The 23,474-nt window shown below is 26.9% G+C and overlaps 1 protein-coding gene across 1 annotated transcript; it reads left to right on the top strand.

Moving 5' to 3' along the window:
* Window positions 1-9,119: 9,119 nt before the first annotated feature.
* Window positions 9,120-23,024, top strand: LOC129969397 (protein LSM12 homolog A-like). The gene is made up of 5 exons (XM_056083960.1): window positions 9,120-9,288; window positions 11,471-11,613; window positions 14,018-14,127; window positions 16,113-16,248; window positions 21,205-23,024. Exons 1-5 carry the CDS (start codon window positions 9,147-9,149, stop codon window positions 21,283-21,285), a joined length of 612 nt encoding a protein of 203 aa, XP_055939935.1. The 5' UTR covers window positions 9,120-9,146; the 3' UTR covers window positions 21,286-23,024.
* The last annotated feature ends 450 nt before the right edge of the window (window positions 23,025-23,474 follow it).

Here is a 23,474-nt window from a genome sequence, read left to right as displayed (position 1 = left end):
CATTGTTCCAACTCCGCAAAGTCAACAGGAAAGGGTGAGATGGAGACCTTATCCTTCACTCAACCTCAGAACTAAAAAGTCACAAGGTGTTCAATCAAGGGTGTCTTTGGGTGGCCAGTATAAACGGCATTCGGTTTAGTTCGCATTTTGTCATGAGTTGTTGGATTCAGTGGCGTGGCAAAGGTCGGGTCTGAATTAGGGGGCCTATATGCACTGCAGATTTTATAGTCCTCCTCAATTTCCAAAATTAAGATATTTTTTTATTGATTTCATTTTAATCTCTATAGAAACTCTCTTAAAATAACGAATATTAGATTAAATTAAAATAAAATTAAATTTAAATTTGGACCGCCGTCAAGAGATTTAATTTCAGTATCTCACGCATACAAAAATCAGAATTAAAATTTAAAAATTATTTTAAGAAAAATAATTCTAAAAAACTAAAAAGTTTTAAAATTTAAATTAATTTTTTTAAATTTTAATACAAAATTTGATACTGAGTGAATCAAACAGTTAACTATAAAATAAATTCAGTCATTTTAATATGACAAAATGAATTTGATTTGAATTTTTAGACTAAATCCGTTAATGGTAGTTTGTATATCGGGGGTCAATAAGCAGAATGCATAAAAACTAGGTGTAGCTTCAAGCAAACGAATATTTCAAATTTGCCGTACGATTTTATAACCAGACCTTTTCATTGGAAAGAAATTTTTGAAGTTCCAATAAAACCCATTAGTAAAATGGTGGAAATAAAAAAAAAAAAAATTGTAGAGCAATATTCTCATTATTTTTCGCAAAAATTCAGCTAATTTCAAGGAAGAAGGGCGCACTCGAAAAATGACTACAGATGTTTTTTTATGTGAATTCTTGCATAGAAAGCAAATAAGTTTCCATTAGCGTTGTTTTATAATTTCAAATAATTTCTACATGGTCTCTATTTACAAGTAATAATAATAATAATAATAAAATGATGATGCATTTTCCTATTTCACAAGCCGAATACTGGGAAATACGGTTTTTGTCATATTTTAAAGGAAACACCTCTCTTACGAGTAATTCAAATATATATATATATATATATATATACAATACACGTGTTGACTTTGGAAGGGGAATCTTAGGTATTTTTGTTGTTGTAAGCATTAGGTATTTTTATCTCTTCACTCAGAGCGTGAGAAATGCTAAAATCATCAATTTTCTACAGCGCCTGTAAAAAACAATTAAATAAAAAGTGGGAATTGGATCAGGAAATAAGTTAATTTAGTTAAATAAGTTAAATTTTGGAATTAGGTAAATATGGGCTTAATTATGATATAAATTATTATTTAAATTCAGTTAAGAGAAATCATTATATATATATATATATATATATATATAAATTTACTGTAAAATATTAATATCCAGTTTTAAATAAATGGTGTTTAGCGTTTACATTTGTGGCGGAACATTACATTTGATCATTTACGCATCTGATATTTAACATATCTTAATTTTGTATGATTGGAATTCTGTTTTAAGCAACAGTTAATATTAATACATCTGTGTGTGTTATTATAACGAATATTAAAGCAAGAAAATATTAAATGTCTAAGGCCAAACAACCTTTTAGATTGGTCTTAAACTAGTTTAAATTTTTAGTACAAATTTAGTAATATCAAGAATTAAGTGACAGAATCAAAATTTAGTCTCTTAACTTTGCCAGTATCAACCTAGTGATTTCGTATACTTCCCATGGCCAAATATATATTGCCACGTTCTCGAGATCAAATTCCTAACAAGCTTTGCATATTTGTATAGTCATCAATAAATGAATACAAATAAAATATAAAAAGAAAAAGAAGAAAAACGGAACATTTCTGTCAATTTATTATTCTTCATCGAACCTTCATAAAATTGGTGCCCCTGGAAATGCTCCCAGAATATAATATTACTCCAATCAACAAACTTATTAACTACTCTCTCTAAATTCTTCCATTCCAGGTATTATTTATTTATTTATTTTTCTGAATCAATTTATTGTTATGAAATTAACTTCGCAATAAAATTTGGTGGAATTCTGATGGGATTTTGAAAAATGACGTTTCCAATGTTAAATGAGTCTTATGAAATTTTCACAATATTTCGGAAACTATTATATATTTCTGAAGCTTTTTTACATTCACAAAAATGAAATCCTCTTACTTCTCAAAATCACGAAATCAATGCATATATAGCAGAAATTTAATATTTTTTAAGAATTTTTAAATTTAAATATGGGGGGAAAAGTGAATTGTAATATAATAAAATTATGGAATTCAAAAAATGGTACCCATACCCTAAATAGTTTTCGAAACATTCACAAAGATTCTAAAACTCCCACAGTCCAGTTGCAACGCATACTTTTTGAGGGACCGTATATTAGATTTTTTCGTATTTATAGATATACTCTTCGTGAAACACGTGCTTCAATGGCCATCATAAAATCGTAATTATTTAAATATTAAATTTATTTTCAAAACAGACAATTTTAATTTTTTAATTTTGCTTAATTTTCAAATATTTTTTAACTTAAATGATATAAAATCTAATTGCATGACAAATTGACGATTGAGAATGTTTAATCAGATTTTATCCTTTACCAGCAGTTATCGTTTGTAGGTAAATGAAATAGAAATCTAAGGAGTTCTGAAGTTTCTTAACATGCAGTAAGTTAAATAGTACCAAAATGAGAAAATTAATCAACAGATAATATTTTTATATTCAATGACTTAAAGATGAGCCCTCATACATAAATTTTTTTTAATTAGATGAAGGATATTTTCAGAATACTCTTAAAATGATTCAGAAATAAGAAGTATTATCTTTTTTGTAGTTGCGTTTATGTAAAAACACAAATTCGAACCTCTAGTTCGAAAAATAGTAGTATGATACGCCTCGATACTAATATGATAATACACTAGACGCGTATGTATTGGTTCGTTTTGATTGCATCAGCCGTAGAGAATAGAAAGTATGCCCATTAATATATCATTTTTTCAACAAGCCTTTACAGTACTAATTTTTCCCTTTTTGTTTTAATGCTAGTTTTAGAACGCCTTTTCACTTAGTTTCAGATAATATGCTAGCCTGCAAATATTTACATGTGATAAAAAAAAAAAAAAAAAAACCTTAAAGGTATCGTATATTCTATCAAGAATTTTCAACTTACTTACTTTTTTAAACCTCGCTATTTTTCCGGATAAGCTAAAACGTGTTTCTGTTGAAGCTGCGTCATTTGTTGTTGTTTCTTATGGCACTTGCCATGGATAAGCCCGCTGTTTGAAGACAGACGATTTAAGCCTGAGGAGGAGCGCCTCTTGTTTCTATAGTAGCGCCATCTAGGGGCAAGAGAACAACTTAGCTACACAGAAGTCACAACCCTTTTTACAAGGTGGACTTCATTCATGCATTCATTCACAGATCGTAATTTAGATCTGAATTAAAGAACGATCACCCCTGATCCAGTACCCCTAGTGGTATCATTCTCGACTTGGAGGACTTTGTGACCACGACAGATTTAACGCACGTCCGCCACCAAGCACGCGAGGAATCTTCGGCCGGCGGGGTTCGAACTCGCAGCCTAGGGGACCCGAATCCGACGCTCTACCAACCAGGCTATCCCGGCCTAAGTTTAGAGAAGGCAATCCAAGCTCAATGAAAGCCTCTTCTCTTCGATTGATCGAATCCGAAATTAGATAATGAAAAACTGTTTAGATGTCAAAACTACAAACCGAATTTCTCGTTTCTAATGTGTTACGGTTATTAATAATCGCATTATCGTACTTAGGAATAAACAAACTGAGAAATACAATCTTCTGATAAAACTGGGATTTCAAAATTTGACACAGATATAGAAGTCTGATGATTAAGCCTGTTCAAAATTTCACCTATTTAGCTTTTTTCTCTTCTTTATCACATTCGTTTGGATTTGGGCTAAGCTTCTTTTAGACGGATTTCGTCCAACCATAGCTTCAAATTGAAGAATTTGATGTAAAGATCACATAACAAATTTCATCCTTGTCATGAGTTCCATTTTTGAATTAGCATATGATCTCAGGCAACTGGGTGTAATTTCAAATGTCCTTTTTTCCGGGCTTAAGGTCTTTGAAACATGAAGATTCCCTAAAATCTAGTGACCAATTTATTTGAAGATTTTTCGTTCTTTGTTTTTTATAATTCGTATTCTGGCAAATAAAAAAAAAGCTTATTCCAAATATATTTTCCTTACCATAAATATTACCTTCATGCGGGTCTTTACCTAGATAGGATGAGTGATATTAATTACTAATTAACTTCCACTTCAGTAATACTTACGTAATTTAAAATTCTATTGTTATAATTTTATTAGAAAAATCTTTAAATATTTCACATTTGCTTAGAGCATTGAAATAATTACACTGTTACTGAATTCTTTATAAAAATTATGTGTGTAATATCTTTACTATAATAAAATAACAGTTTGAAACTTAATAAACTTCCTATCCAATTCACAATTATTTTGGCCTGAAAATAATATTCCTTCTAAAATTCCTCCCTCCTAAATAAATATTTAATAAATACCAATAATTTCATGTCTTGAAATATATTTGAAAATCCTTTTATGGTTGTCGTATCTCACCAATCAACGATTTTTTTAAAAAAATGGGATAAACAATGTATTTTATTCGACATGAACATTGATGCTAATTAATTTCTTAGAACAGGATCAATTAAAGAGATTAAATAGTGAACTGATTCGGAAAGTAATAGAGTTTGTCTGACTATTTAAATAAAAATAATAAAATATTTATAAATTATAAATATCATATTTATATTAAAATTAAACCTGAAACTTTTTTTTGCTGAAATTTTTGTGAATAAACACAAAAGAAAAGCCTTTTTTTGCTAATAATTAACTGTGGTTTTTACTTTATATATGGCCCCCCCATTGGGTCTAGTGGTTCATTCTGGGCGGGTATTTAGCAATATTAAGTATATTTCAAAAACTACTGCGAATTTGGGAACGAAATTTTATATGCGCATATAAAAAGACTTGCTGAATTGAGTTATATAAAAATCTTTGATTCAGTAATGGAAATATTTTGTGATAATACTTAACTAACTATGTTAATTAATTCAGTTAATCAGTTTGTGTTTAGAATAAACATTTTCCTTCGAGTCGTTTCCATCGACATCGAATTTTGTGAAGATGCGATTGTTCATAGCAATGTTACAGAAGTGTTCTATTAATTTTGTTTACGACTCTTACGATCACTAGCGATGTGATCACTAATGTCATTTATCTAAAGATTAATTAATTCGAATATTCTTTAATTATTATTCTATTAGGTTTGATTGTTCTAAAACATCCTAAAGGATTTTATCTAAGAATTCGAAAACTTTATGTCATAACATTATATGCATTTTTCTCCTTACATATGTGCAGGTTGAGGTTCGAACTCGCAACGTTAGGGTTCATAGCCGAGTAACAAAGCCACTAGACAAAAGTGTACACTCTTCTCCGGAAGTTGTTAGCTGGCTTATAATGTTACCACCACACATACATATACATCGAATAAAAACTTTAGCTGTTACAACAGCTCGTTGCCAATAATTAAAATTACAGTTTAAAAAATAATAAAAATACCAGATGAACATTCTTAACATCAAACCGAGGACATTATTACACTACAATATTTCAGGTATAAAGATTCGTTCACTTTTCTTTCTTTCTTTCTTTTTTTTTTTGTGTGTGTGTGTGTGTCGAATAAAACATATTACCAAAATGGCTTTTATATCGAGATTAAAAAAAAATATGCTCTTATTGTGTTGAAGATTGTATGTCATTGTCTTATTTTGTATCAGAAGCATAAAACAAAGCAGGTATAGTAATTTATTTAAATGTCAACATTGCTTATATGTTGATGATGATTCAAATCAGGGAAATAATAATAATAAAAAAAATTGAAATAGATATTTTTGAAATGGAAAAGTCCCAACACCATCATTTGATATAATCAGTCTTTCCTCTTATTTGTTGAAATGATGATTTTGCTTTCATTTGACAAAAATGTATGAAATTGATACTCATCTCTATTTTTGTTAAAGTGATAAAATTTTAATTTTTTTCTCAAGCAATTTTCGAAAATTATTCTATTTGAATTTTACTCATCATAGAAAAGAAGTAAAAAAAGTACAGTTTTAGTATTTAAAAAAGAAAAACTTCTGTATGACAAACTAAAAGTTTGAACTTCCATGACAAAGTGATGAATCCAAATCACTCTTGAAAACTTTTTATGGTGATTCATGTTGTGATGCCATTACCGTAAATTTTCACTTAATAATGCAACATAACAATGTGTTATTCTTTTTTTTAACTATATTTTACCTGAAGTGATCAGATACCCCGAGTATATTTCTTGGATATCTTAATTTTGATTCTATAAATTTATTTAATAAACTTCCAGTTTTTAATAAAATGTCTTAGCTCAACTTTTTTTTTTATTGAAAGTAAGGTAATAATAGAAATTAAAGAAAAATAAAATAAATAAAAAAAAGTGAAATGCAAAAATTAAATGCAGAGGGATATAAAAATTATTTGCCTTTAAAATATTTTTCACATAGCTTTAATTGGATGTAGAAATGCATTGCATTGCTATTGAGGCAAACAACAATAATTGACATTCTCAATTCCAGGCTTTGCTGTTTCAATTACTAAGATTATTATGAAGCTAAAAGGACAAAGGTTCATATTTCAGAGTTCCGAAATACAGCCGACTTTAGTAAAAAATAAAGATATTCGCTAAAAAAATTATTTATTTTTATACTTTAATTCGGAATTAAATTAATTATATATATATATATATATTTATCGTATTAAGAACGAATTTGTTGAATACCAAGAAAATATGTTCTAGGTTATCGAATCCTAATTCTGCAAAAATCTTGCATTTTACTATAGATTTTGTTTAATAATATTGTTCTATCTCTATTCTACAATATTGTTTTGCAATCATTTACTGTACAATATTGTAAAACAATATTGTACAATAAATAACAATACTGTACAAGACCTATTGTACAATATTTTTCCAACAGTTGCAATTTTATGTAATATAGTGTACTATTTGGGACGCAAGGACATAAGAGAAAAGTGGAAAAATAGTTATTATTTTAAAATTCTCTCAGATGACAAATCCATTTGAACTACATATATATACTTTTCAAACTTATTCTTCATATCAAGGGAAAGTAAAAATCCTATAAATTAATTATTTAATGTATAAGGGGTTTTTATATTTAAACCCCTTTATAAATTAAATCGATTTTTAATCTTTTAAACCTACCAGATCAATCTAAGTATATTATGTATTTTACAATAAGATACAACAGTTTATTATTCACTTTTATGTATTTTATCTGCGTTGATCAGACAATGTGGATTTTTTTTTCGAAATAACGATTTTGATCTTTTGTACAGATTTTAAAAAAGTTCGATTTTTAATGAAATGTCTAGATCATTTTTCATTTATTGACAGAAAAAAATCAAAGATAGAAAATGAAAGAAAAACAAATAAAAAAATTAATTTATAAGCAGAAGAAATGTTAAATAAATTAGCTAAAAAATTAAGTAGAAATTTATATAAAAAATCATCATTAGCATCATTATAAAAAAAATTGCTTTTCAAAAACTCTTTAACTTCCTTTTGGTATAAATTGAACACCCAAAAATTATTTTTAAACAAATTATCGAGAATTTCGATCTTTTTATCACTCAGAATTTTATTTTATCTAATACTGAAATTTTAATTTTCCTAAATTAAATCAAAGCCAAAAATAAGGTTAAAAGTTTTGGAGTAATGTAATCATTCTTTATTGTTCCATATATTTCGCCCCTTATAGCTTTTACAATTAACTTCCAAAATTTATTTTAATAGCAGATTTTTATTAAAAGTGAAATCATTAGAGGTACAAGTGCACGAAATTTCTACCGAGCCAAACACGTAATCACCATGTTCACCCTACCTTGTACGTCTTCAATGGTCCAGTGGATAAGATGCCGTTAGCAAGCGCGGAAGTCCCGTGTTCGAATCTCAAACTAAGTAGAGTGTAAAAATAAAACAGATTTAAGTTTAAAATATTTAAAAGATGTACTAAATGGTTACCAATCTGTGCCATATATAATATAAGTAGTACAACATAAGTGTCCCATATATAAGTAGATTATTAAAATGTATTTTGGATCCCTTTTGAAGTATAACTTTTTATTTATTTAATACTGTAGAATCTACATTATCCCGTAATGATGTGTAGCAAAATAATTATAATTTACATTGTTTCAACATTGAAGAGTATTGTCCCCCAAATTTTATAACTTTATATGATACTTAGGGATTAGGACATAATACAATGCTAAGAAAACAATATATGACTATAAGCCTTATATATAATTAAAAAATAAAAGAAAAAGGGCAATCCAATTAACGCTTTTAGAGTATACAATAAACCAACGATTGTCAATTCAACCAATATTTTTATTACTGTACACAACAAAAATGTTTTTCCATTATACTGGTAATTCCTTATTATTATTATTATATTTTTGTATTTCTACAAAAACTGTAATTCCTCCTTGTCAATCTTTCGAATTCCATAACTAAAGGAAATAAATATTTAAGAATGTGATTATGATAGAATTATTTGCATCTGTCTTTTATCAAATCAATCTCTAATGAACTGAAAATTTATCCCTATCTGATAAAATGAAAAAATCATGCTTGTTCATTTTAAAACTATTAATCTGTAACATAAAAAACTATTAATCTGTAACATAAAAAACTATTAATCTGTAACATAAAAACTATTAACTATGAATCTGCTCGTTCAGCCATATAAAAATTTTGACATCCTGAATTTAAGTTGAAATGTGTTGGCAATGACAAAAAAATACTAGACTCGCACTAAAAAAATACATTTTTTTTTCAACGACATAAAATCGTGAACTAGAGAATCTCATTGCCATTTGATAAATTTTAGTTGGACATTTTTATCAGATTCCTGATTAATTTTATCTGATAAAGATTTTTTTTGTTGAGCAGAGCGAATCTGATTATTGTTTGTTGACATTGCCGCGGTCCTGTAACAAAATGAAGAGTACTATGGCCGATGATTCAGAAGAATTCAATTTATTTAGTGTTGGTACTATAGTTAGTTGCAAAACATGCTTCGGTGACGAATTCGAAGGAGAAGTGATTGCTTTCGACTACCAAACAAAAATATTATTTATAAGTATCCTTTGTCTCTGTAATTTTTGCACAATGTAAATGTATTTCCATTTCTTGTATACTCTGTGCCTTTTGTGTTGCTCTAATTCTTTTTTATTGCATGCAACATTTATTATTTTATATGTTTCACCTTTTTATTTAAAAAAAATTCATTAATATTTAAATTATTAAACTTTTCTATTACTACATTCTTTATTGATATCGAGGAAATGTTCAAAATTAACTTCTGACTTAGTTAAACGACCTACCTTGTAAAAATAGTGCTTTTATTTATAAAATGTTGTTGCAGATTTTCAGTTATTTTATTGAAATTATGAGTATAAAATTAAATATTTATTAAATAAGATCTTTTGAAATATATAATCTTATAGGGGTGAAAATACTCTAAATAGATCTGAACTATTTGGTTAATACGTTTTGCATGCTCTCTTAACTATAAATTTTTGTTTCCATGTTATTTATTAGCATGAAAAGTCTTTGATGTATTTGCGATGTTTTAAATGATATAGAACTTTCATGATCAAACAATTTAGAGAAGGGTGATTACGTGTAGGGTGGTTTGTTTTTGATGCCATGTGATTTATACCTAACGTTAGTGTTTTATAATTAATTCTCAGTAATTTTTCAAGCAATTGATTCCAATGTATTAACATTATATGTTTGGGATGGAAAGCTCAGTTGTGAGAATGACTTAAAGTCAAGTAAGCAATTGCTGATATTATCAGTTTTGTTTGTGAAATTAAGACATTATCAACTTGACTTATTTATTTCTTGAAACTTAGATGAAATTATATTAATTATGAAAAACAAATTTTTTTTAGTATTTCTCTGCTTTCATCCTGGTTGAGTTTTAACACTAATTATCATTAATAGATGGGTTATTGGTGGAATATTTTACTTTTTTGATTATGTGGAAATTTTAAAAATGTTTGCTATTTTATTACATTATGTTGCAAATTTGTTAACAAAATATATTTTATTGCAGCATAAGATTTCTGCATTATCTGAATTTTATTAAAATGAGAGAAAAGCAGTCTGAGGAAATGTCTTTAGCCACTACTTGGCATGCTGTCTTAATTCATTGAAATAGGTGGTTGATTACAAGTTTTGCAGTGGAAATTATGTATCTGATATGTAATCTGAAATAGATATTCAAAAGCTTCTTTTAAAAAGAAATGAAAATTGCTAGTTATGAGTTTATTTATACCTTTTGCTCGTATATTGAACACAAGATTTCTTTTTTGAGTTATTCAAAAGAACTATATTAAACGTTGTGTACATTGCTTGTATCATTTAAAATTATTAAGCAGATTATTTGGGTAAAAAGGAAAAAAGCATTGTAGCACGAAGAATGTATTGTACTTATCAAACATTGATAATTGATCATTGCTTCTCATGTTATATCATTATCACTTGACATAATTGATTTCCATTTAAGATTCAGCATTCTCTGTTAATTAACTAAGAAATAATTGAAATTTATCAAATAAATCTGGTAATTTGACTAGAAATTATTTGTATTTTTATTGTATTTTATAATTTGGTTTGATATTATACACATTTTGCTCCCAGTTAAAGGTTTGTTCTTATTGTGGATTTAAAACATATAATTATCATGTATTTTGAGTGCTTGATTATTTTTTTTCTCTATTTTTAGGAGATTAAGACTACGTTCTTATTAAGTTATTTATTTATATGTTTGTCAACAAATAGATTTACTGATTGGTATATTTCCAGTTAAGCGAAATATGATTCAATATATGTTAAAAATATTTTAATAAATATGCTCCTTCTATTTTTTAGAGTACATAATTAGATAATGAAATACATTATTTTAATTTTAAAATGATAGACTACAAGAATAATACATATATAAAAATTAATAATAAATAGTGATAATCGAATACATTAATGTTTATCTGCTGTCATTATTATGATGAAAATATATAGGAGGGGAAAAACATTTTTGTGTATTAAATTTTTTACTTTTTCGTAATATGATTCTTAAATATATTGTATTTTTGTATTGATAAGTGCCATTTTCTGCAGTTATGGAATGTTGCTGATTTTCACTGCTCAAATTTTTGCTTTATTTTAAAAACATTAATTCATTAATGAATAAGAATTTTAAAATATGCTGTCAATAAAAAATATTATTCTTTGAGTATTTCCTTAACTAGCGTTAGAATGTATGAGCAAATCTGGAAAAGCGAATCTTCATGATATGCGTATGATCAACTTGGATTTTGTTGAAGATGTTGTCATCAAAAAAGAAGTTACTACTCCTGTTAATGGCACACAGTCTCTTTTACCACTAAATATAGAGAAAGTATGTATATAAGATTTTCTTTGAATTACATTTTAAATTCATTTTTTTTTTCAAATTTGCTACCTTTTTTTTTGTATTTTTTTTTACTTTTTTATATGCATAGAGAAAGTAATGTAATCATAGAAAAATTTAAACTCAAGAATTTGAATTTTTGTTTCGGAGCCTACTTGTTAAAAAAACATTTTTCAACATTATCTATCTGTGAACACAAAGACTGGAATGCTTTAAGCTAGATGGATCTAATTTGGTATATAGTCTTTTTAACAAATTTGTTAATTTCTATCGGATTTTGTGTTAATTTATTCAGAGGAATGCTGCCTGTCGAACAGCTTGATTATAAGTTAACACACTAATTACAAATGAAGATTGATAAAATTTGGCATACGGATTAAAATTTGGTTACGGATAAAGTGTAGTTATCTATCAAGTTTGTAACCAAATCCATCCAGGAATTGACTTTTTGTGGGTCTTTCCTATCACAAGCATGTACATAAGGTAACTCAAAAACACAACTTAAATATATGAAATTTGGTGATTTTGTAATTACAGTTGTAGCTGTGTATCAAATTTTGATATCAATTGGTTGGAAGTTATCTGATTTCAGAATTTCTGTATCTCGTAACTTTTGCAACCTAGTGACGTCAAAAGAAGAATTGATTAAAAAGGTATTGAACAACATTAAAACCAATTATGAGAATCGAGATTGACTGAAGTGAATAAGCTTCTCTTGTGGCCAATGACAAAGACATCTACAAACTTAACAATGTTAATTGGTCTAAAATTAAATTCAAGGCAGACACAAATCTATTGACACTATTTTTGGAAACAGGTGAAGTGATTAATTATCCAGCTGAATTTTTAGATTCATTCAATCTGCCAGGAATGAAACCACAGATACTGCAAATGAAAATCGGCATGCCAGTTATGTTTCAAAATATTAATCAATCAAAGGTTTACAATATCGCACACCTTACCGTAAAAAATAAAATAAAAATTGAGTAACATTGTAGAAGCATGTTTTCATTCCTCACATCCCTATGATTCTAATAGAAATAGATCCAACAGTTGAAGTTTGGAATCATCTTCAACGAAGCTCGGGGCCACTCTTAAGAACTGTGTGGTTTATATGAAATGGTTGTTGCCTTCTTAACTGCACTATATGTTGCATGTTCAAACCAAACAATTTCTGTATATACATAGACAATGGGCAACAACAACAACAAAAAAACAAATATTGCATACCCCAAAACATTATGAAATTAAACATATTAGAAACATATACTCTTTTCATTTCCATTTACTTAGATTGAGCCATAGTTAACAAGTCGGGTGCAGCTAATTAATGCGTAAAAGCTTGAATTCTAGGTGCACTAGATATTTCATAAACTGTAAGAAAATTTAGATTTGTTCAATTGAAAGAGTTATCTTCTACCAAAATCCTTAACATACCTCTAATGACCCTACATAAATTAGAGGGACTTGTAGGAATTAAGCTATTGCCACATCCACCGAATAATTTAAATTTATCTCAATCATACTGTTACATTTTTGAACAAATGCATCTTTTTTATTGTCAATGTTTTCAAATGTGGATAATTTGGTAAAAGAGTGTCTAAACTTATTGAATGGTAATACTAAGAGATTTATTCATTTGTCAAAAAAGATGACAAGAAATTGTTATTCATGTTGAAATATATTTTGTTTTCTAACATTTTATATTAGTATAAATGTATTATTAAAAAGGGAAAAATAATTTGATACACTCTTAATAGATTATGAAGATTGTTCATTATACATGCTCATCATATTTTCATAATATACAATAAGAATGAAGGTTTTATTATACTCTTGATTTTAGACTTTCTATGTATAATAGAAACTTTATAATTTGGGATTGCAGGCCATAGCATTGGTAGACACAACTATATCTAAACTACATTTTGCTTTTAAGTTTTGCTAGTTTGACTGTTACATTTGTGTGTGTCATTTCCACTCTGGGATATCTGGAATGTTTTGGGGCATCTTTACTTACTTTTACTTATGAATTGAGTATATGTTCTTATTTTAGAGGAGAAATTTAAAAATTGCCATTGTAGTAGATAAGACATTCACATTTTGTGTTGATTATAAAAAATTTCAGAAGTGGATTGAGAACTCACTCCAAATTCTGTATGTTATCTGCATTTAAGCAGTCATTTTTCAAATTGTAAAATTTGTTAGCAGTTTTCTGTAGCATTTCTACATTTTTCATATTCCATGTAAATATCTTATAATATTTATTTAAAATTCTGTAATATGGTTGTTTGACGGATAAGTTGATAAAGGTACTACTTACTTTTTCAGGAAGCTTGTGCTTTATTTTCGTATTTGTCTGTTACTAATTTTTATATTAACTTTCCTATAGTTGTCTGGACGAGCCAAGCAACATGTAAAAGAAAGACAACGTTTAGTGAATGCTTTGACATCAGGTGTCAGTAATGAAGGTGTAAAACTGTATTTGGCAATCACTAAAACGTAAGTTTTTACTTATTTTTAATTATTTACTTATATTTTTTCTGCAGATTTCAGTGTTTATAGTCGAGTTTTATCATATAGGAAATAAATTTTATTATATATTCTGCAATATTTTAAATATCTTGAGCACTTTTGTATAAATTTGTTTATTTTTGTTTAGTTAATCATATTTATGGCACTTCTATATTTGGTACAATTCATTATTTTTTAAAATCATCTTTTTTTTTAAAACCTGCATGGTATCTGTCTTGGCCATCTGATATCTTTTATATGTAGTTTTCAAAAATTTATTTACTTTATTAAAATTGTTTAGGAATAATAATTTTTTTTTAAAAATTCAACAGTTAGTGATTTTATTACATTATTTGCAATTTTGGTTTGGGAAAAGGAAGTGGTTGAATCAGTTGTATAGGATCTTTAAATAGCTTAAACACTTATATGTGTTCTTTATAAGGTCATTCACAAACTTTAACCCCTTCCAGTAAAATAACGAGTATAGCTCGTCATTGGTTTTTCATGCCATATAGCTCAATGACGAACTATACTCGTCATACTAAAGTTACTTCCCAAAATGGCCCTAGTGTTGCTTTACAACGGGACGTTAATATAACTGAACTAAACATACTAAAGTTACTACTGAATATGATAATGAATTCCATTTAAAATTTCTTGTGTACTGAATCCAGCAGCATTTTTATTACTTAAGCTGATATCATAGATTTACTATCATATTGTTTACCATCAGATTGTCTTGGTACAAGTAAAGGTTAGATTTTTGTTAGCCAATGGATTTCATTCTTATAAACATTTAGTGTGAACATCTATCTTCCTAAAAAAAAGCATGCTGTGAAATAAAGGCAGTAATGAATAAAAATAGTGCACACTATGAAGATAGAGATGATTGAAGGAATTCAAAAATCAGAAGAAATAAGCATACAATTATCTGATACTGATAATTAAACTATCATAATGAAATGTTATCAAGAAACTGTAAATATGTTGAACAACTAATAAGTGATTTTAGTAAATGCTCTGGAGTCGTAGACACATCATCAGAAGAATGGATTTGGAAAGACATAGATAATGTGCTTGAAATAAATAATAATAATAAAAAAAATTATGGGAGTGCCTAGCATAAATGCAAAAATTAGGCAATAATCTGAAGTCATTAGAGATTATTGAAAAAGTGCTGAATTTGTGCTTACAGATTACAATTATATCCATATCAATAAGTTTATTTTAGAATTCTTACATATTGTTAATTAAAATTTTATAAGGTTTCATAAATAAAAAATTAAATTTTTATTTCATGTACAATTTTTAATTATTAATTCCTATTGGAAAGGATTAACAATTGTTCAAAAATATGGCAAAAAGTAAGTTTGTTATTAGAATTTGAGATTAGAAATGCAACAGATTGTCCTTTTTTATTGAACTGTATAAAATTAAAATAATGTTAGAAAACAAAACATGACATAGATTAAATGTACAACACCATTTTAATGGATTGTAAATTGTAATAATGTATTGTAATACCATGTAAGTGTCTGTAACATTGAATATCAATCTTTTGAACACATACTTTAAATATTTTGAAAGTTTAGTGTGGACACTACATTATATTTGCTTGTATTGTATTGGTCATGCTGTATATAACTTATGTTTGCTATGCACATGGGTTATTGTGTTCTTCTAAATTTGCTTTTCATTAATATGACTGTTTCATTAAATTAACTGATAAAGATTCTTTACATTTCTAACTTTTTTTTTTTTTTTTGCTTATGATTCCCTAACTTACCATTAATGTTTATGAATTATTATTTAGGAAACTGTATAAATATTTAAATATTCTCTCTCTTCCCCCACCCAAATTATACATTGCTTCAAATAAATATTTTTATAATTTTTTAAAAAGAATCTGTAAAATCTGAAATTTTAATTTGTTGTTTATCAAACATATTGAAGGATTGTTTGTTTGAATTTAGAATATCAGAAGTAACCTGGCAAGGCAAAAACATTGTTGTTATGAATCAAGTTACCATTACACCACCTTATCGCCCAGAAAACTGTAAACCAATTGGTAAAGGAGATGGTGATGCTGTAAATCATGTTAGAAGAATTGTAAGTAATTTTACCTTAGTCTTCATAAATTGTTTTATTATACGACTAGACAATATTATTAAATTTTATGTTAATTTAACAGCAGCAGCAGTATGTATAGTAACTGACAGCTAGGAATTTTATAGCAAGCATAATATTTTACATTTTATAATTACTCTTTCTTTTTTTCCAATGGAAATTGTGATTTTTGTACTATTAATGAAATTTTTAATTTTATTTTAGACTCGCATTATACTTTTTCATATACCAAGTATGCAATGAGAAAGTATACATTGTGTTTTAAGATTATTGTGTCTAGTAAATTGTCATATTTTTTATATGATTTATAATTTTTCTTGATCTTGTTTAATGGTTTCATAATTTGCATTATCATTGGGAGATATATATATATTATATAACAAGATGTTTATAGTAGTGTAAAGCTTTTTCCATTTTGGGAACTTTATTTCGTCTATGAAAGTTTTGGATACTGAACATATACTGAACTGCTACTAAATGGATTATTTTGAATATACGTATAGAATCAGTGAATTATCTTTTATTGCTAACTGCCATTATTCATAAATTGATAATTGCAATATATATATATATATATTGACTTCTTACTCTTTTCATTGGACTAGAAAAAAAATTATGTAACTTTAGGATAATGTAAATTATGGGAAGCTACTGAGTTGGTAATAATATGGATATTTAGAAGGGACCAATAAAGTAGTAAATGATGGAAAACGGGAGGATAAATATGAATTACTGTATCAAGTCGTTGAAATTCTTTTATTTAAATAGATGCAAAAAAAAAGGCCCTTTCTTATGCTAATACTTGATGAATATCGAGACATATTAATTAAAACTTTTGTAAGGTTTTTTGCTGGTTTCAAAATAAGAATGCATGTGGACTACATTTATATAATGGGTACTTTTCTGTTAGCCGGGTGCAAGTGAAAAATCGGCAAATAATGTAGAATTCCGCCAAAATTCGCTTTTGGTTCACAAACCGTTAGCTGGGCGCAAGCGAAAAATCGCCAAATAATGTAGAATTTAGCCAAATTTCTTGCACCAAATTCGCATTTGGTTCACAATTTGCCACATTTGCACCCAGCTAATGGAAAAGTACCATATAATGTTATTTAAAATAATGCAAAACTAGTCGCTCACTCACCACCCCTTCCTGCTATCAGGGATATATATTCTATAGGAATAATTCTGAATTTAGGAAATAAATCTTATTATTTACGATTTCCTCTTGTACAAGCTATTGTATAATATTGTCATTTAATATTTTTATGAAAACTGATATAATAAAACTCATACATAATACAAATTCTTCAATGCAGTTACTTTTTGTATGATGAACAGTTATATTTTATTTGATTTCTTTTGTTCATCTGGAGTAGGAGATAAGCAACAATAAAATATCTTTTCTTATTTATTAAGGTTTGTGATATTTTGTAAGTGGTGAATAGATTTAATGTTAAATTTTGCATTTACCATGTAAAGTTATTAGAATTATGGAGAATTGACATCTCATATAGATCTAAAAATTCTTTCTTTTGTGTCATTTTAGTTCTTTTTCAATTTCTATGGAATGAGATTGACTAAAAAAGTTAAATACATTTAGCTATGGATTATACACATATTTTTTTGGGTACATGGAAATTGCCTGCTTTATTTTACAATTATCTTAGAAAATACCATTCTTTTGCACTCATAATCTTCATTTTTTAAGAAAAAAGGCAATGAGAAAGTGTCACTGTTAATTGATTATGATAAACCTATAAATAGTTATCTGAATCTAAATTTTCCTAAAGTCAGCATGTAGTGGATTTTTAATATAGAAAATAAAATATAACTGCAGTGAAAATTTGATTACTCGTATATTATATTAAATATATTATGATTATATAACAGTGACTCTCTTTTATAATATTCAGGAATTTTCAGTAATTCCATATATTTCCAACTTGTTATATTTCAGCCAGTAACAATTTTTCTGGTTAGATGTTATAAATAGTGGTAAAATGTGTGGAGTACTGTATGATGAGTATATGTACTTTATATGAGATAAAGTGCATATTTTGTTGCAAAATTACAGGCCAAGTATTATAAGTGAAAGTAAATTTAGTAAAAATTTATGGCAAATTTAGGCCATAATATTCCCTAAGCTGTGAAATGCAACCTTTGCAACAAAATAGAAGTTATGTCAGATAAAATTTTCTTGCTATCAAATTATGTCCCTTTATTACTTTGAAATAAATAGTAAACTAAATGAATACCTCTAAATTTAGCGATGAAATATTTGTGCCATCCAGGACAGATACTCAAAAAATTAGCTTATATGCAGCATTCAAATCATTAAGAGGAACTGACCTTGCTAGATATTAAATCATTTATCAGTAGATGCACTGACATTCTCAAATCATTACATTACAAGACATTTTTCTATATGCATGAATTAATACAGTTAAGTGTTTTTGTAACTATGTGTATTATCACTTATGCGATTCGAATATGAACAAATATGAAATTTTGTATGGCAGCTCTGTGGTACTGTCACAGATATGTAATACTTAACACTGAAAGTTTACAATAATACTGCCAAGAGTTGTGCATAATATTTTGAATGACAGATGTGCTTCAAGCACAGAAGATTTTAGAAATGATAAGAATACTGTATTATGATACAAATAGAAATTTAGAATATGATTGTTAAATCCACGTAGATGAAATAATTTCTTGACAAAAATTCTGGCATCAAAATTGTTATGAATAGTTTCTGATTTTGCACTGAATTGCTTCAATCTTCCCTGTGTCATGTTAAATGTTTTTTTTTTTTTTTTTTTTTTTTTTTTTTCCCTATAATAATTAGAAATAAAAGTAAAGAATTTGAATGTTGAAGAATTTTTTCTTACTAAATCTATGAATTATACAATATGTATTTATTCTATGTAATAAAAAAAGGATGATGACATTTAACAGTGATTAAATAAAATGTATAATAGCTGCTCAGTACCATAAATCCTTTTGAATATAAATATTATTTCTTGTGTTTAGTCTCAAGTTATTAAGGCAAATAGAAAGCTATTAAGACTGCATATTAATTGGCTGTTTCTGATTTTGATAATTTTTATGGCTTGCAAATATTCTTAAGAATCCTTTCTATTTTCTTTAATTTGAAGTATGATCTTTTCGAAATTGTGAAATCTGTGCGAGCTGTAATTTAATAAATAGCATAATTTGAGTACTAAAAAAAAAAAAAAAAAAAAAAAAGCCAGGATACTTCTTATGAAATACTCAATTGATTTAATGTTTTTCAAAAACTCTTCTTTAATTCATATTTTTAAGTATAAATTTAGATTTTTTCTTTTTCTAACACTTGTGAATTTAACCTTTTAATTAAATGATTGGATTGTTTTTATTTCAATTGATATAAAAATTAATGAAAAATCTATTGCGTTTAAGCACATCTTCATGATGTTTGCTTATGAAGTTAATTGCTACTTTGACTTATTCACATACTTGAATAAACAAATTACTTTTGATATTCAATGCAAAAGTTAGGCATACAATTGTAAAGGTGTTGATGTCTGTTATGAAAACTTTAAGCAAAATTTTTTAAACAATCAATTATGCGATTATAATTGTTTAAAATATCTTAATGCTTATTTTAATACTTTATGTAAAAGTATAAACAATTATAACTTAGATGTTGAATATAAGTTATTATTTATGAATTGATCCCACATTTATAGATGTTAGATTTACAGATTAGTTACATTTATTTATATTTATAGATAGATGAAATGGGATAATTTATAAATATATATATAGATGGAAGCCTCTAGATTATAGATTTGGAAAACAAACCATTTCTTGTAATTTTTGTCAAAAATTTCATTTTGTAACTAATTCTCTTTTGCTTTGATCACAGATTGCATTTTAGAATATGTAATTAAAGTTTTATCTTTTATGATATTTTTAAAAATCATTCATTTAGTCGTGATAAGATGGAAAAAATACTATTAGTTTGCTTTCTTGGTTTCTTATGCTTAAAAAGAATTCCTAATTTTTTAAATTTCATAAAAACAATTGCTAATTAAAATGCTTCATTATAATTATTTTGCATGTAAAATTTCAATAAATGTTTACAAAACTTTATTTTCTTTATCTTTAAAACTGTTACTTTATTTTAAATGGATTGTTGCCATAAGTCATTGACTGAAGTATAAGTTATGACCGACTTATGCCTAAGAAACTTTAAAATTTAAAGCAACTTTAAATTGAATTGAAATATATTTTAAATTTAATGTGTATATTATTTCTAAAACTTGGCTTAAAAAGTATTACAATATAGAATATTTTGTAAAGGAAATTTTAGTGAAGTAAAAATTTCTTTCCCTTTCCTGTAATTTCTTTAAATTGTTTATATCAAGTAAATTTGTTATGACCAACTTACAATAAAACAGTACAGTGAAATTTAAACATATTTTGTAATAAGATTTAGACATACTTAAATTAGTGTTAGATTTGAAAAAATAGATTGATTAATTTTAACTCAAACTAATTATTCATAAATAAAAAAGTTGCTTAATATAGCAATGGTTTTTGCACTTTTTCAGTTCTACGTATTTTTATTAAATCCCTGATTTTTCCAAAGATACCCTGTGTAAAATTTTAGGACCATTCCAAAATTTTTAATAATTTATGTATGGGTTAAATAAATTTTGCATCTATATTTTAAAATGATATTTTGATTTCATGGCAACATCTGCCAAAAACACAACTTTTCACAAAGAAACAGTAACAAATGGAACCAAAGTTAATTTTAGTTGAAATGCCTATATTAGAAAATTATGATTTCCCAGATTGCTGCTTAATCTTTGGGAACTATTAATTTATTCCAATTACAAATATTTATTTTTGAAAGAGTTCTGATCATTTTTATTTTCTAATTTATAGGTGGAGAAATATTTTAAAGATCAAGCCCAAGCACAGCCCTCTCAATCACCGCAGACTCAATCTAGACCTCATTTACAATAGTAATTAAATTAGTGGAAATGATAATTCAAGCTCTGTACGGTTATGCTTAGAATAGACCTGTTAATTTTCAAAAGTAAATTTTTTCCTCCAAGTAATAAGCCAGAACCATTAGCCTTAAAATGTATTGGTGTATATTGAAGTGGTTGCCTTTTGTTTTACAATAGAAAGAAAAAAAAAATTCTTATTTAATGAATCCTAGAGGAATAGCTTGTGTTGTAATAAGAAATTAAATCTTAATTTTTGCACAATTGTATATCTAATGAAGCACAATTGTTTGTATCTGTAATTTAAAATGAAAATTGTGTGCTGTCCTTCTTACTTTTTTCATTTTTTTTATGATTTATTACTTTTTTAAAACTATTTATGGTTCTTCATAGAATACATAACTTGCTTTTCAAGTCACATGTTTATCTTCTTTTTTCATATCACATAATTGTTTAACTTTTTCTATGTAGCATTTATGGAGAAGTAATAAAATCAAATACAATCATGTTAAATGGTATATGTCAATCTATAAAATATAGTTGTGTGCTTTAAATTTGCTCATAAGGTATGTAAAATTCAAAATCATTATTTGAAAACCATGAATGTTTTTGGATGTCAGAGTTTTTTTAAAATATAAATTTGGTAGCATGGAACAATTTACATCTATTTTTGGTCTGTTTACCAAAGTTTATATGGAAGCAATTATTTTATATATTGTGTGTTATTTATTATTCATGTTGATGAAAAAAATTGTTGCAGGCATATAATATGTGTAATCACTGTTTCCAGACATTAAACATGTTGTGTGGTTTCATATTGTTGAAGAAACTTATTACTTGTTGCATTTAGAAATGTGATCAAAGTATGTTTTGTCACATGTGGTCCGTGTATCATGTTTATATTAAGAATAATCAATGTCGAAATTTAGGTACATAGCATTTTCAGTGTTTTCAAAACATCATGTGAAATTGTTGTTGAGATGTAAAACAGACTTTTGGTGCATCAGTTTTGCCGGGAATAAAATAGTTTAAGCTGATGTATTTCTTCCAGCTAAGCCTTATGAAAGAATACTTTCTCTACTTTACTATGATGCAATGCTCATTAACAGTACAAAAACAATTCTATGCAACCTTTGTGTGTGGCTTTAAACTTCTTAATTAAGAAAAAAAAAAATGTAACTATAGTAGCTAGTTTTATACAGTTTCTTTGTATCATTTCAATTATTTTTTTAAAGGTTTGCCACTTCAATATACCAATTTATTAAATTTTTCTTTGAAAAAAAATAAAAGTTCCCAAAGTGTCCTTTTGAAAGAAAAAAAATAGTGAATTAGTTCTGAAAATACTGATAATATGCTGGGAGTCATTTCCTACTAAACTCCTATTTATTTTTAGTATCATCATTTGCTTTTTATATAAAAAGTTTAAGTGTATATATAACTTTCTCCCCGTATAAACAGATTTTGTTTGTAGGAAATTGCTCCGACTGCACAATGCCCATGTAATAATATTTTGTTTTCAGATTTACATTTGTTTTATTATTGTTTATTACCAAAAAATTGTGCTATGTGATAATTAAGTTGTGCAGGCATATTAACAGTATTGGCAGAAGTAGTTCATATTTGTTTGGATTTACTTTTCCTTCAGGCAGAAGTGATAGGTTAAGAAATCTCAAAGCAGCTAAAAGATTTTATTTGCTTGGTAAATTACGAAACCACAAAGTTAAAAAAGTACAATAAAATATCTCTGCTCTCTTATGTGTTGTGTGATTTTTTTTTTGTTACAAATCTTCATAGAAAAGTCTTACTTATTGGAGTTTAATATAAATTAAGAATTATTACTTAAGGTATATTGAAAAAACGGGATCTCATTTCACATTAGGAATTGAAACACTCAATTATTTTTAACTTATCAATCATTTACTGAAAATTACAAAATTTTATGTGTCTGTGCAGTTTTAATCTGCGGAATTCAGATATGTATTTGGAATTGAATGTTGTTATTGGGGGGGGGGGACCTGAGACTGAGTAAATCTAAATATGGAGGTGATCTTTTACATGAAGATATGTTTCATGCATATATAGATAACCTATTTTTATAGTGATAGACATTTATAATTTAATTGTATGGTAATTAGCTTTGGAATGAAGAGCAAGTTCCAGATAATTTTTTAACAGGCTGTACAAACAAACATCAATTGTGTAAAA

Source organism: Argiope bruennichi, chromosome 5 (assembly GCF_947563725.1).
Source record: "Argiope bruennichi chromosome 5, qqArgBrue1.1, whole genome shotgun sequence".
Taxonomy (NCBI): Eukaryota; Metazoa; Arthropoda; class Arachnida; order Araneae; family Araneidae; genus Argiope; species Argiope bruennichi.
The sequence above is the reverse complement of the archived record's forward strand: the minus strand, read 5'-3'. Positions and strand labels throughout refer to the sequence as shown.

Bases quoted from the DNA above. Each gene is read 5' to 3' on its own strand.
- LOC129969397 (XM_056083960.1), top strand. From the start codon at position 9,147: ATGAAGAGTACTATGGCCGATGATTCAGAAGAATTCAATTTATTTAGT. The intron at 14,128-16,112 runs GTAAGTTTTTAC...GTTTGAATTTAG, and splicing joins TATTTGGCAATCACTAAAAC to AATATCAGAAGTAACCTGGC. The intron at 16,249-21,204 runs GTAAGTAATTTT...TCTAATTTATAG, and splicing joins TAAATCATGTTAGAAGAATT to GTGGAGAAATATTTTAAAGA.